This window comes from Typopeltis vanoorti, chromosome 15 (genome assembly GCF_054136105.1).
Source record: "Typopeltis vanoorti isolate ZY-2024b chromosome 15, IOZ_Tvanoo_1.0, whole genome shotgun sequence".
NCBI lineage: Eukaryota > Metazoa > Arthropoda > Arachnida > Uropygi > Thelyphonidae > Typopeltis > Typopeltis vanoorti.
Window position 1 is genome coordinate 117582333 of NC_143563.1, and position 15846 is coordinate 117598178.

At 35.4% G+C, this 15846-nt stretch overlaps 1 protein-coding gene across 2 annotated transcripts in view; it reads right to left on the reverse strand.

Moving 5' to 3' along the window:
* Positions 1-15846, reverse strand: part of Nup75 (nuclear pore complex protein Nup75) — a 492606-nt gene that overhangs the window by 105167 nt on the left and 371593 nt on the right. For both annotated transcript variants that reach the window (XM_090404850.1, XM_090404851.1), the window contains exon 17: positions 10901-11001. In XM_090404850.1, the coding sequence (XP_090260976.1) occupies positions 10901-11001 (101 nt within the window). The remainder of the gene's footprint in view (positions 1-10900; positions 11002-15846) is intronic.

Consider the following 15846-nt stretch of genomic DNA (forward strand, 5'->3'; position numbering starts at 1 on the left):
AGGATCTGAAATTGGAAGTGATCACTATTTAGTCTTGAGCAGGATAAAATTGAATTTCATATTGAAAAGAATAACATGTAAGAAAGTTTTAAAGCGAATAAAAGTTGAGCAGCTCTCAGATGTGAACTGCAGACTAAAATACAGAAAGATTATTGAAAAGAAAATGAAAGAGTTTGAGAACAGGAATCAAACCTTGGAGATTCGGTGGAAAGCCTTGGAGAAAGCCCTGATTGACTCAGCTAGAGAGGCATGTGGTGAGGTCTGCAAGGATAAAAAAATCAGAACTCCCTGGTGGACACAGGAAGTTAAAGAGGCAGTGAAGGGGAAGAAGAAAGCATATCAAAAGTTCCTGGCAAATAAGTCAGCTTTTACTCTTACAGAATACAGAGACAAATGTAAGAAAGCTAAACAGTGTGTAAAACTAGCTAAACAAAAGTCATGGGAGGACTTTGGCAAGAATATAGAAAATAAATATCAAGAAGGTGGCAAAATATTCTGGAGGTTGTTGAAGTTTAGGAATGGAGGTAAGAGTGCTGTAAAAGGAGTTAGAGATGATAAAGGTTACATGAAAACTGGAGAAAAAGATATCCTTGAAGTATGGAGTAATTACTTTGAAAAACTGCTAAATGAAACAAGCAGTGATGACAGCACAGTGATAAAAAACACTGACCAGGCATGCAGTCAGGAATACATATCCATACTTGAAGTAGAAAAAGCCATCAAAGGCTTGAAATGTGGAAAGTCAGCAGGAGTAGATGATATTCGACCAGAAATGCTGAAGTATGGTGGTATAAGAGTCTTACAGTGGCTGCACTGCATAGTTCAGAAAGCCTGGACAGAGGGATGAATTCACGATGATTGGAGTAGAGCTCTCATAGTACCCATATATAAAAAGGGAAATAAAACTGAATGTGAGAATTACAGAGGTATTTCTCTACTGAGTGTTCCTGGCAAGATCTATGCCAGTATACTTGAGAAACGGTTGAGAAGAATTGTGGAAGAAAAGCTTGGTGAAGAACAAGCTGGATTCAGGCCAAATAGAGGCTGTCAAGATCAGATCTTCACTTTACGACAAATAGTCGAGAAAGCATGGGAATATAACAAAGATCTGTATTTAAGTTTTGTCGATTTGGAAAAGGCATATGACAAGGTGCCAAGAGAGAAGCTATTCAATACGCTGCAGTTATATGGTGTCAATGGGGCATTATATCAAGCAATACTTAGTCTTTATTTGAGTTGTGAGTCAGCAGTTAGAATTGAAGGAAGTACAGGAAGATGGTTTAATGTTAAATCTGGTGTGAGACAAGAATGTACATTATCCCCTCTGTTATTCATTATCTATATGGATCACATTATGAAGGAATGTGGTATTAAACCTGATATCAAAATTGGAGATGTTAATGTCAGCTCTTTGCTTTATGCGGATGATGTTATACTTCTAAATAAATCCGCTACAAGTCTGCAAGATTCTCTGAATAAATTGAATAGCTGTTGTAATAGATATGGTATGAAGGTCAGCAATAAAAAGACAAAGACAATGAAAATAGGTAGAATCATTGAAAATGTCAACTGTGTTGTGAATGGAGAACCTGTGGAACAAGTAAAACATTTCAGCTACTTAGGCACAATTTTTACTGAAGATGGTAAACTAAATATAAAAATAGACAACAGAATCTGCAAAGCTGGTATCGTGGGAAGTCAATTGAATAAATTCATATGGAATAAGAAAGAAATTAGTCGGAACACTAAATTAGCTGTATACAAGACTGTGTTCAAACCAATTTTAACTTATGGATCTGAGAGCTGGGTCAGAAGTAAAACACTTGACCAAAGACTAGACACCGCAGATATGAGAGTCCTGAGAAAGATTAGAGGCGTGAACAGATGGCATCAATGGCAATATCATATTAAAAATGAGGATATTAGGAAAGAACTTGACATTGTCAGCATCCAGGAATGCGTTAGCAGAGCTAATCTCAGATGGTATGGTCACTTAAATAGAATGGGAGAGGAAAGATTAGCAAAACAAGTGTTCTCTGCCAGGTTGGCAGGAAAACGACCCAGAGGAAGACCAAGATATAAGTGGATTGATACGGTACAAAGTGCCTTAGACGATAGAAATATAAGATCTGATAATGTTGGAGTCTTGACAAGTAACAGACTGATTTGGAGGAAAATTGTAGATAGGAAGTTAGTAATGATGTAATTTTTTCATGTAGTACTGTCATATCCTGTACACCCCTTGAGGGTACATGGCAGGAATTTGATGATGATGATGATGATGAAAACACTGTCTGCATAAAGCCTACCTAAGCCAGACTTGGGTTTTAAAGTAGAGGAATCTAGAGCACATTTCTCAAAGGCTTCCATATAAAAGTTAACAATCTGGGGGGGGGGGTAATGGTGAGCCCATTTCTGTGCTTTCTTTTTGTATGTACAAAGTGTTTTGCCACACAGAATAGCCAGAACGTATAGTACATGTGCAAAGAGCACTGTTACTGTGATATCAGGAATTTGTCCTGTAAAAGAAGAATTGCGTCATTGATTGGGACATTTGTGAAGGGGGAAGAGACATCAAGCTGACTAATAAATCACTTTTTTCCAGTGTGATGTCTTTAATTTTATTTACAAAGTGTTGCATGTTTTAATATAGGAGGGGAATGATCTACCAACTCCTTGAGCATTAACACTAGTTTCCTGGCTAGATGATAACTGGGGACTATCCATACCTTCACTATAGGACAGAGTGGTATGTTCTGTTTGTGAATCTTGGGTAAACCATAAATTCTTGAGGAACAAGTGTAGTGCAGAAGTAGTTTTTTAACTGTATCTTCAGGTCAAGAAGTGACTGATTTAAGTCATTTTTCTGTTTTCTTTTTTATCCATTTAGTTGGGTTGATATGTGCTGTTGTCTGAGACTAATTGATTCATTTTTTTACAAATATGTTCTTCGGTTTAAAATAATAGTGGCACTGCCATTATCAGCTCTAGTGATTACAATGTCTGGATTTGATTTTACAGCTGCCGATTCAGATTTGGTTAAGTTGCTAGTTATTGTTTTCATATTATTTAAATTTAAAATGTTCGAGGTTTCCAAAAGTATTTTATCAATTATGGTGGTTGGGAGAAATCTTAAGCCTCTTTCAATATGGTATATAAAATCGAATTTGTTATTAGTCCTGGGTGCCAAAGTTTAAGCCTTTACTAAGTAGTGAGAATTCACAATTGTTCAGGACATGGTTAGAAAGGTTCATCATAGGACTGTTCAACAAAGGCTGGTGGCTCCTGTTATCACTTGCTTCTGGTTAGTTGTTGTTATCACTGGCTTGTAGTTGGCTGTTTTCATTCACTGCAGAAAAATTCAAAGTTGTCCATTGGCTTTCTGAATATTGTCTATCTGTAAGTCTATGAAATTTAGATACAAGTTTTACTTTCTTTGTTTCAAGGATATGATTAGCAGAGTTGTCTGTAATCCTCTCAAGGATATCCCAAATATTTGAATTTAAAGAACTTAAAAGTCCTGATTTTAAATTTCAAATCTCATTTTGAGCAAATGCAAAGTTTACAAATAATTTGAATCTGCTTTCTAAGCATCACTTTCTCCATACGGTTATATATTCTTAGTGCCTTTGATGAGGTGAATTTCTTTTCAGCTTGATGCAGTTGGGAATAAGACTGCTGTCTCTACAGTGTTTTTAAAATGACAGTCGATTAATCAAAACAGAAACATGCATCTTCAGCTTACTGTAGTGACCATCGCTTGTGCGTCAAATCTCCATGAATTATCAGAATCGTTTCCTTTAGTGCTATACGGTGATCAGCATTCATTTCAGTCAAATTATATGTTAGAAATAATTGCTTTAATCTCCTGTTGTTTCGGCCTTCATATTAAGATCATCATCTAGAGCTTAGGCAACCTTTCCTAGTTCAGGGGCCAAATTATCATTCTGTCTTCGAGTCAAGGGCCGGACCAAATTATTAAATAAAATAAATTAATATTATATTTACGGCTATTTTGCATGCTTCTGTTTAGGAGTGCCCCTGTTTAAATATCATTGGGTTTTTACTCACGGATTCTTAGGGCATTGTAGATGTATATTTACCAATAAATATATGTAGCATAAAGGAAGAGAAATTTACACACACCTTTTTCTGGGTGTTGGGGCTTTTCTTCTTTCTGCAATGTGCAAACTACTGCAGTTAGGGTGTTTTGGAAGGAAGTGTGTGTGTGTGTGGGGGGGGGGGGGGGGGATTTAGGTAATGTGGGAGAATTAAAATAGAAAATGAAAAAAAAAAAAAAAAAAAAAAAAAAACCTTTTTTTTTTTGTATAATATATACAGGGTGTTCGGGATAAATTTGACAGTTTCGTAAGGAAAAAGAAAATCTTCTTTGTATCTATTAAATTTAATGAATTGACAAAAAAACATTACAGGCAGAGTTAATTACAATACTATCAACAAGATTTACTCAAAATAACCACCATTAGCATCGATCACAGCTTCAATTCTGCTTCGGAACCTCGAACAAGCTGATGCTACAGTCTCCCTGGGAAGGGCCGCAAAAACTGTTTTAATTTTATCCATTAACTGGGCTTTTGTATTACTGGAAGTGCGATTGGTGTTTTTTTCAACTGCGCCCCATACAAAATAATCCATGGGGTTAAGGTCTGGGGAGTTTGGAGGCCAAACATTTGGACTGGTGAAGTCGTAGAAATTTTCAGACAACCATTTTTGACTTTTCCCAGAGGTGTGGCAAGGGGCCGAATCCTGCTGCCATACATACGGCCTACCATTGGCTACCCTTGTTATCCAGGGCTTGACTACAGTTAGCAACTCCACGAACAAAGCCCGAATTCCAATGCCAGGGTTCTTCAACACCTGTTCCTGCAGATTTGCGAGGAATTCTGCTGTACGAACGCAATCAGATCGTCTGCTAGGGATCTTTCTTCTTGCTACATCCTCGTAGTCACCATTGCAAGTCTCTAGTTCATGCCTGATTGTTTTTACTGTATTCAGGGAGCATTGGGCAGCAGTCGTAATATCCTTATTTTGATGGCGGGCACGAATCATCATGATACAAGTTATTCTCTTCCATGATTCAGGTGGGTTCCAGCTATCCATCCTTTCTGACATCTTGTATATGAATGAAGAAGGGTCCAAACTTTTAAATGAAGAGAAGTGTGTGTTAATACATGTAACTTACGGAAAAATATATAATTAATTATAAATATGTCAAATTTATCCCGAACACCCTGTATATATTATATTATTAGGGATGGGCAGAGCGTTTTTTTTTTTTTTTTTTTTTTTTTTTAAATCGGGTGGGAAAGGGTGAAAGGGGTTGAAAACAACAACTGATTTTTTGAGGGTGGGGGAGGTTGTGGGAAAAGGGGGTTGATGGGGTGCGGTCCGTTTCAACTATGCTTGGTCATCGTCTGAACACATGGAGGAAGTCCATAAATATTAAATGAATTAAAACAAGTTGCTACTTCATATTTCATTTATTTATAATATAATGCTTTGGTATAAAGCTCTACATAAATTTTATAATACAATGAATGACATAACAATTTAATGTGAAGATTGGCCTTGTACTTCAACTACGAGACTATCAATATTGACATTCATATTACTTAGGGATAATCGCATAGAATTTTCAAGGTTTTCGTCAGTTATTCTTGTCCGAATTTTTGATTTATTGTATTTCATCCTCGGAAAAACTGTTCACACGTATATGTGCTGCCGAAAAGACAAATGATGTTTCTTGAAAAGGCACGTAAATTTGTATATTTTTCTTTCACCAAATAAAATTTATAAAAATCTGCCAAAACAATTTTGTTAAATTGTGATTTTTTCACTAAATCTGCCTGAAGCTCAATAAGTTCCATCTGTAAATTTTCTGGCACATTATTTACATCAGCATCCATCGGACAAGCAAATATAGCGAATGTGGAGTCTTTGTTTTTGAAGTCGGCAAACCTTGTATCAAATTGCTCTATTAGTGCCTTCAGTTCATCTCCGTAACAATTATAAGGGATATTTTTATGAGTTGGAATATGATAACAATTTTCAGCTCTTATCTAACTTTCTAACAATCTTAGTTTATTACAAAAAGCTTTGACATGTCCATGCAGTTCATGAACCAATTGTCCTTGTTTTTGCAATTTAAGATTCAGTTCGTTTAGGTATTCATTGACATCTACAAGGAATGCTAAATCACACACCCACTCATCATCTTTTACTTGGTTAATTGTGTTTCCTTTTATGTCCATAAAATCTGCAATGTCTTGTCTCAGATCATAAAATCGTTTTAACATTTTACCTTTACTCAACCACCTCACTTCACAATAATAAGACGCATCTTCATAATCCAAAAATAGGTCTGCCAAATACTCCTTAAATTGGCGGTGATTAAGTGCATGTGACTTAATAAAGTTAATATACTGGCTACTACAACTTCCATAACATTTGTGAATTTAATCGATTTTGCACACAGATTTTGTTGGTGGATAATGCAGTGAAAATTTGTTACATTTTTCGGATGGATCTGTAGTTCTATTGCTCTTTCATGAATTATTCCAATAAATCCCTTCTGTGCACCAACCATTGCAGGGGCTCCATCAGTGCATATGCCAGATGGTGAACTCCATTTAAGCCCAAATCTCTCGAAGACTGTGTTGACTGTTTCAAATATATCTTCACAGGTAGCTGTTCCTTTTAATGGCTGAACGCCAATAATTCTTCTGTGATGTTGAAATCCGCATCAACTCCTCGAATAAAGATTGCTAGTTGTGCTGTATCGGAGGCATCGGTTCTGTCATCCAAAGCAATTGAAAATACTTCCAATCTAGCAATCTTCTCTTTTAAACTTTTTTTAAAACATCAGCCATAATTTCTATCCACCGGACAACAGTATGGCTCGACAAACGACTATTCTCGAAGTCTTTTTTCTTTTCAGGACATATTATACTTGCAACATCCAGCAGACATTCTTTGATAAATTCCCCTTCACCAAATAACTTAGAATGCTTAAATGAGAAAGAGACCTTGGTTGGAGAAAACATAGTGTGTTTTGCGCAAGTTATATGACGTCAGCTTCTTGAAATTGACGATTCTCTGCATCTACTTTTCTTTTTTTTGCAATAATCCCTGACATTGTCCCAAATTTATAAGCAATATTCAGAACTGTCAAACAAAACTGTCTTCTACACTGCAGGCACTGAACAGAACACAACATGAATGCAGGCACCGAACAGAACATAACATAACATCAATGCAGGCACTGAACAAAGCACAACACCAACGCAAGTACCAAACGGACACGTTGTAACACGTTCACACACGCCACTAGTCAAAGTGAGAAAGAGACCTTGGTTGGAGAAAACATAGTGTGTTTTGCACAAGTCATATGATGTCAGCTTAATGTGAGTTAGTGGAACACACCATGTTTTCTCCCATCATGAATCAGACAAACTTCACTGAAATAGATTAGGGCCGGATCCGGCCCGCAGGTTGCCCATATGTGATCTAGAGTATACACACATATATATATACAGAGACAAGCTATATTACATTTCAAACAGTATGCCAAAGAAAATCTACTGGCCTGACTTCTACCGAAAAAACTAAAATAAAATAACTGCATCAACAAAGCTATATTCTATTTATAACATCATCAGAGAACAATTTTTTATTATAGCAAATGTGGTGTCCTAATTTAACATGCGAGTTGTTATATTAGAGTTTAGATCCTGGATTACCTAGTCCTATTTATGATCAACTCTTGGGTGATATGGTTGTGTGGTTAGAATATTTGCCTTGCATATTATTACTACCACCCAACACAAAAACTAGGTGTCATTAACACACTAAAAAACAGAGCTTTGAAGATCAGCTTCAGTGAACAAGCACTTAAAGATGAATTAAAAGTTATCGGCAATACTTTTCTGAAAAATGACTAAAGCCAAAACACCATGAACAAAATTCTTCATAGTCTCCTTGGAAGTTTGAAATGTAATATAGCTTGTATCTGGACCTTATTTTTCATATCTGGAGTAATTTGTCTGAAATGGAAGGAAGAGTCTCTTGTGGGTGCCATAACTATGAATGAGTTCAAAGCAAAGTATGCTGCACAAATGTTGAATTGTGCTTGGCATGTTTAAGGCTTCCATGGAGTAGCCTGTAATAATAATAATAATATATTTCAATCTACAAAGGACTTCTAACTGCATTGATTCTCCTATATCCGTCCTACCCTCAGCCTTTTGCCCAAATCAAATCCTGTATATGGTCACCCTCTTCTGTTCAAGATGTTACTTTTTCCCTGTACAGCTTTTAACATTATGTAAATCCCAAATCTGCTTAGAATTAGAATATTGTTCTCATATTTAATGTGATGCAACAAAAACCTCCTGTAGAATTCTTGATGCAGTCCAGAAGAGGGTAACCCACTTAATAGAGGATGGTCTCTCATAGATTCTCTCAAATCACTTTCTAATAGATGCTTTGCTTTTACATTATTCTATAGGTATTTTCATGGATAGTGCTCCACCAAACTGACTAACACTATTTCTCTACTTTGTCTGAGCATGAAAAAACACGATCAGCTGCTGCTTCTGGTTTCAGGAACAACTGTCCTCACCTTCAATATAATCTGTGATTAGTTTTTTGCACTAATACTGTGACTTTCTGTCTTTTAAGAGATTCCTTTTCATGCTAACCATTTCTCCACAAACTGAAAATTGGGGTTATAAATTTTGAAACTTCTCGTGTGTGGAGTTAAACATACAAACTTTCCCATCATGTTAGCAATCCATTTTCCTTGATATTATTCCTCTACTACTATAATGTAATCCTGCAACATTTCCCCTGCAAACATTCTCAATGTGCTAAGGATTTCAGGAGAGCAGTTGACAATAGTGAAACAAATGAATTTCAGCAATATCTTAGCTATAATCATGCAGTATTTTACTCACATCTATGTAACCATTCTTATCCAACTGACCAGCTTTGTGTCCATCCCTATTTGGGTTTAATGCAGTATGCTGTCAAATGTTTTTTTAAAAGTCTAGCATGGCCCAGTCATTTTCCTAATCAAAATCAAATGTTATTCAATATGTTCAATTTTCAACTTTTCCAATGAACTAATTACTATTCTGAAACAGCAAATGGTCAATATCTATCTTGGATAATCCTTACTATAACAGATCTATCTTTCCCATTTTCCTACTCCTTTAGACACCCACCACTGCTGGGAATTAAAGAGCTTGGACATTTGTCTTACATTTTCCTTATAACAGATGAGGCTAATATTCCATCCAATTTCGATGGCTGTATTCACGTCAAGATTTTTTAATATTCTAAACACTTTTATTCATCTATCCCTATTCTCACATTGGTCTCTATCACCTCACCTCATTAACTATATTATCTCCACCTGGATTATTCTCTTGTAAAGTGATAACTTGGTACTTCGTATATTTTTTACTATTTCATATCTCCACCATCTGTATTCATTAAACTTATCTTTCCATAATCAATCTTCCTCTTATTTGTATACACAGCAAAAGAAACCTTTTGGAATTTCCTTTAGCTTGCTTGGGTAATTTGCTGTCATTACTTGATTTTGCCTTCCTCACTGTAACATCGTTCCTTCTTGAAAGTTCTTTATGCTGTTCACACTTCTCTTTAAATGCCTTCAACATATTCTCCACCTGATCAGGATCCACATGATCCTGACAGCCTCTATTTGGTCTGAATCCAGATTGTTCTTCACCAAGCTTCCCTTCCACAATTCCTTCACAACCGTTTCTGGGTTGAAATGATTGAGAAGCATTTTGCCCTTCACTACAAATTCACGAATTCATGGATATTATTACTAGATCAATAAACTTAAACTCTAAGTCTTCTCTAACATAAGCTGTTCATCATACCTCATTAGCTATATAAATTTTGTTATCACTCGAAGAATGTTCTTTTCTCTTTCCAATCTATGTCCTCACAGATGAAGTTCACCATATAATAATTACATGCCCAATGCTCATTTAGCCAATTTGCTGATATATGTCATTTAATTCTCTGCTCGTGTCCAACTAACTGATAGCAACTGACTATATATTTTATCCTGCAGACTTTTTTTTATCTCTCACTACATAGCACTTTCTCATTCAACTCCTCCTTCCTACTACATGGGTGCAATTCTTGTACTATCAACTGCAATACCTCCATCCTTTCGAAATAATGCAAAATTGTCACAGACAAATCAACCACCCTATCATGGTATTATCTATGGATAGATTTAGACTATTTTACATTTACTAGGCTGAAGGTGTCTTCAAATGGCCATCTCCTGAATTTTTTTGTAAGTTAATATAGTCATACAGCCTTGATGAGGTATGAGAGTGTGCTGTCGGAGCATACTAATTCATGAACCTGTGAAATTTGTTTTAGAATTTCATTCTTACAGTAAGCAGAAATTTCAACTGTCAGTATTATTCTTAATACACCAGTGAATTTAAGCAAATAATTCAATTTTGAGATAAAAGCATTAAAATTAACCATGTTTATATTAATAGCTTACACTTATTCCTATAATTGTTTTTCAAACATATATCAGTTTTTTATACATTTATCAGCAAAAAAAGGGCACTTATTACTGAAATGTAATTTCATTAGAATGAAAGGTGTAGTGACACATATTGGTAATAATAATAAGTGCTTCTTTGCAATCAATTCATTTGCGTTTCATGTAGCATCCTTCAATTTAGAAATGAAAACAGCAGACCTGTTATGCATTTTGTTGCAATTTACAAGCCTCTGATTTCTAAATCAAGTAACTATTGGATAACAGAGATAAAGCAGAACCAAGAAGTGCAAGCTTTTTATAAATTGCTATCTTTACCAAGATTTTCCATTTGTCTCTCACTGGCAATATATATAACTTTTTGGGCTTTGGCATCTGTATCCAAAGGAATTCGTTCTAAAAATAATTCCAAATGTTCCCTAGAAAAAATAAACAACAAATATATTTCATTTCTTACATAACTGGTTTATAAAAAAAAAAAAAAAAAAAAAAGGGGGGGGGGAGATTCATATGTGAGTAAACATAAAACCATTAATCGTAATTCCAGGTTTTTTCACTAGCTATTGCCAAAGTGGCATCAACTATACAGTTTTTTTTTACAAAATTTCACAATCACTGCTTTAATGTGGATCTCTAAATGATAATATTAAAATGAATAATAGAGATGTTAAAACACTGTATTAGACTTCTTTTTTTTTTTTTTTAAACCAAGCTTTCAAATATTTGCAAATGTAATTCTATAAGCACAGAGATAACTCTACCAAACCATAGTATATGGAGAATGCATATACTTCTTTGCACAGATAGCTTCTCTGCATCTATAAGCTGTAGAGTCATTCTACCATATACACTATTCCAACTAAACTTCGCTGAAGTGAATGAACTTGTGGAATTTTCATATTTCATAAGGTTAAACTATCTATCAATTAAAAATTGACATATATTTTGCTTTGAATATCATAAATTTTAATATTATTAGTGCGTTACAAAGCTACATGAACTAAGAAAATCAGAGGACATTCAAATCCAACAAACTAAAACTATGTGCTTTCAACAATTAACCAGAAAAGGGATAAGTAATACTATTTATTTAAGACCATATATTTCAGCCTGAATATTACAGGCCATCATCAGTGGTTACAATAGTTAATTACAAAGTAGAACGAGAACAATGGATTGATTTGAAAAAGTAAGAGCCAAGCGGTGTTATATATAAAACAATGCAAAAGTATAACTGAGGAAATATTGCAATATTGATAATTCATTAGCTATTAAAAAATTATGGATGTGTTATTAAAATAAAACTTTCCCATTTTTTTATATATAGAGAGACTGTCATTTTGATTTAAGTTCGGATGGTGAAGGCTTCAGCACTTTCTTTAAACAAGCATTCAAATTTATACTGACATCGATGAAGTAAGCATGTTTCAGAACATAGGATGCTGCGGTCTGTATTTATTCTGTGCTGTGCAAAGCTAGATTTTTTAGATTTACTGTTGCTAATGTAAGATTGGCATTTTTGTATTCTCTTTTTTACAAGTGTCCAGTTTGTCCAAAGCAAGAACGACGACAGTCACAAGGAACTTGGTCAACACCAGCAAAAGCTAGGAGACCATTTATCTTTTGAAGATGGAAACCATGCTAATAATTTGTTGACTGGAAGAAAAGTATCCACTGAACTGTATTTCTTAAGAATTCCAGAAATGGATTTCGAGATGCTAAACACCAATCTTACATTAGCAACACTAAATCAGAAAAATCTGGCTTGGCATAACATGGAATAAATACAGATCACAACAGCCTATGGTCTGAAACAAGCTTACTTCATCAACATTGGTATAAATTTGAATGCTTGTTAAAGAAGGTGCTGAGGCCTTACTTGGAGGGTGGTGAATGGGTTGCAAGTGCTTTGTCAGTTAATAAGTCTTTTTTTTTAAAGCAAGGTATGATAGTTGTGTGAATAATAGCTAGTGTCTGAATAATGGATCTTCTATGATGAATCTTCTGATTCCATGGCGACACATCTGGGACTTTCTTCTGATATCTTGGTCATCAAACACCTGATCTGCTAATCTTTCCTCTCCCATTCTTAAGTGACCATATCACTTTATTCTGCCATTGATGTTATCAGTTCACTACTCTAATTTTTCTTCAGGCTCTCATATCCATGGTCTATAATCTTTGATCAAGTGCTTTATTTCTAATCCAACTCTCTGATCCATAACTTAAAACTGGCTTTAACACTGTTTTGTATACTGCTAGCTTAATGTTTTGGCTAATTTTTCTCTTATTTCATATCATATTAATTTCATATATTTCATCCTATTTCCTCACATCTCTCAACATACAAATTACACTAATATACAGTTGCTGGCCTGGTTGGCCAAGTGGTTAGCATATCCGCTCTCTGGCCAAAAGGCTGCAGGTTCGAATCCTGCCGTGGGCATGGATGCTTGTGATTGTCTGTGAAAATACTAGTGGTGGTAGTGGTGGGCAGTAGATGGCATTGATGATGATTGTAGTTGGTGGATTGAGTGGCGGAGACAGAGGGCTTTAGAGTAAATGCATTCCTTCGATGAGTCTTCGGACTCCCTGGAGGTATCACGTAATAATAATATAAATGTATTCAATTGGCTCCCCAGCACACCAGTTTTGCTTATTCTGTTGTCTACTTCCAGATTTAATTTGGTATTGTGTTCAGTAATGTGGTCCACATTACTAAATGTAATATAAAACATAAATAATAATTGAATAATTACTATTTAATAATTAAATAACTATATACTTAAAATTAAATAAATAAAAATAACAATAATAATAAAATAAATTAAGGAAATTTAACCTAAGCTACTTAGGTGGCGCTTTGTGAATATAACAGCTACTGTTTAATTAGCTTTGTACCAGTACTGATGATGCCTGTGATACTCAGGTGAAAATTCTACAAATAAAGAATAATTTATGTGAGTTAATTCCGTTATTATAATAGTTAGTAATATGTCTACTCACAGTATTTCCTTATTGAAAACTATAATTAATACCTGTTCTCTTAGAAATTTTGCTGAAAGAGTGGCAGCACAAGTAGAGCCAACTGGAACACCATATATATCAGAGAGGCATAATAAAGAGTTCTTGGATCTTCCAATTTAGATGATGGCACTTTTAAACAAACTACATTTAGTAAAATCACAAAAAGCGCACAACCAAATCAGCAAGAAATTAGCCCCAAAATTCCAGATCTGCAGTAGCCAGTTTTCCAGGCATACATAGCTGGAACAACATCATTTGAAATTACCGATAATGATCTTTGTATAACAACTGAACAGATACAAGATGAAATGAAAAAAACAAGAAACTGTTCTATGAGGAGAAACTGGAGAAGAAACAGAAAATCTAGTTCATAATAAAGGAAAGACAAATTAATTTAAAAAATTGAGGATAAACAAAAAAAAATTTAAAAAAAGGAACTACAGTCATCCCTTGACTTACGTCTGTGATCCCATAAGGGAATAAATAATGTTTTCGGGTATACTTTCAAACAAGACACAAGCGAGCATAAGGTAAAGCATGTATAGTGGCAACAGTGTTTTCAGCAGCAACCTCCCTCGGCAGTTGGCACGTGTCTTCAACAGTTCCTATGTTGATTTTGTGTTTGAGAAAGGTTATTTGTGTATATATCGTTGGTTATTTCGCGATGTTTTGTGCAATATGGCCCCTACATGCACAATCAAAAAACCTAGTGAAGAATCACAGAAAAAGAGGCGAACAATTGATCTTGAAATGAAGTCGCAAGTTATAAAGCAACATGAAGCTGGTAAGCCCGTCAATGTGATTGCACATGACTTCGGATGGTCTCATTCCAGTGACGACCACTTTGAAAAATAAGGATAAAAGGAGGCTATGAAAGGATCTGCTTCCATTAAATCGACGATAGTGACAATGCAACGACAAGGTCCTATCAGTAATATGGAAAAGCTACTTGCATCATGGATAGAGAATCAGAACCAAAAGAGCATACTCCTTAGAGCACTGTGACCAGTGGCACACTCAGGGTTTAATCTTGGGGGGGCGAGTTGGGTAGACGATTTGAGAATGGACATTACGCACTGCACATGACCTGTGACTGAGCATCTGCAATGATCACCAATACATGAAACCCGTGATCTCTTCTGACTATGTCGTTCGCCTTGCGTTCAGAGCTGCCTTGATTCCTGAGAACTAGAGGTATTCCCACCTTATGTGACCGCTAATTCATAAGTATAATAGAAATAGAAGACACGATACAACATAAATAAAAATAATAATAATTAGGAAAAGATTTTTGGAAAATTTTCTACTATTTCTTTTTCTTTTTGGGGGGGGGGAGCCCAGGCCCCCCTGGCCCACCCCCTGGATGCGCCACCGACTGTGACCATAACTACTAAAGCACAAGTCTCTTCAACATGTTGAAGGAGAAAGCAGAACTCGATTATGAGTAAGAATTCAAGGCTTCTTCAAGTTGGTTCATGAGATTCAAGCAGCGTTTTGTGCTGCATAATGTGAAAATATATGGGAATCTACAAGTGCTGAGAAGGTTGTCAAGGAGTTTGTGGAAAAATTGGATAAAATTATTATGAAGGAGAATTATTTGCCACAGCAAATATTTAATATGGATGAAACGTCCTTGTTTCGGAAAAAAATGACCAAGCAGACATTCATTGACAAAAAGCTAAAATCTATACCTAGTTTCAAAGCTCTTAATGCCCGTATTACGATTCTGTTATGGATAATGTGGCTGGATATAAACTGAAACCATTTGTAATATGGGACAGTGAGAATCCACGAATCTTCAGGAACATTAGGAAGCATACTCTCAATTCATTTTCGGAGCAATAAGTGGATGACTCAAAAATTGAGGATGCCTTAATCAATTGTTATGCGAGTGAAATAAAAAGCTATTGTGTGAAAGAAAATGTAGAATTTAAAATTTTATTCTAGATAACGTCCAGGTCATCCGTTCCTATATGTCTTATAGCGGGGAATCTTCACCAAGTTCAAGGTCATGTTTCTTCCTCCAAACACTACTTCATTGATCCAACCAATGGATCAGAGAGCTCTTGCAGTGTTTAAGATTTATTATCTACGAAGAACTTTTTCACAAGCCATTTCTGCTACTGAAGGAAAAGACCAGACTCATGTAATTCTGGAAAACATTCAATATTTATCATGCTATTAAAAATATTGCTATGGCTTGGGACGAAGTGACCTCTCAATATATGAGTGGCATA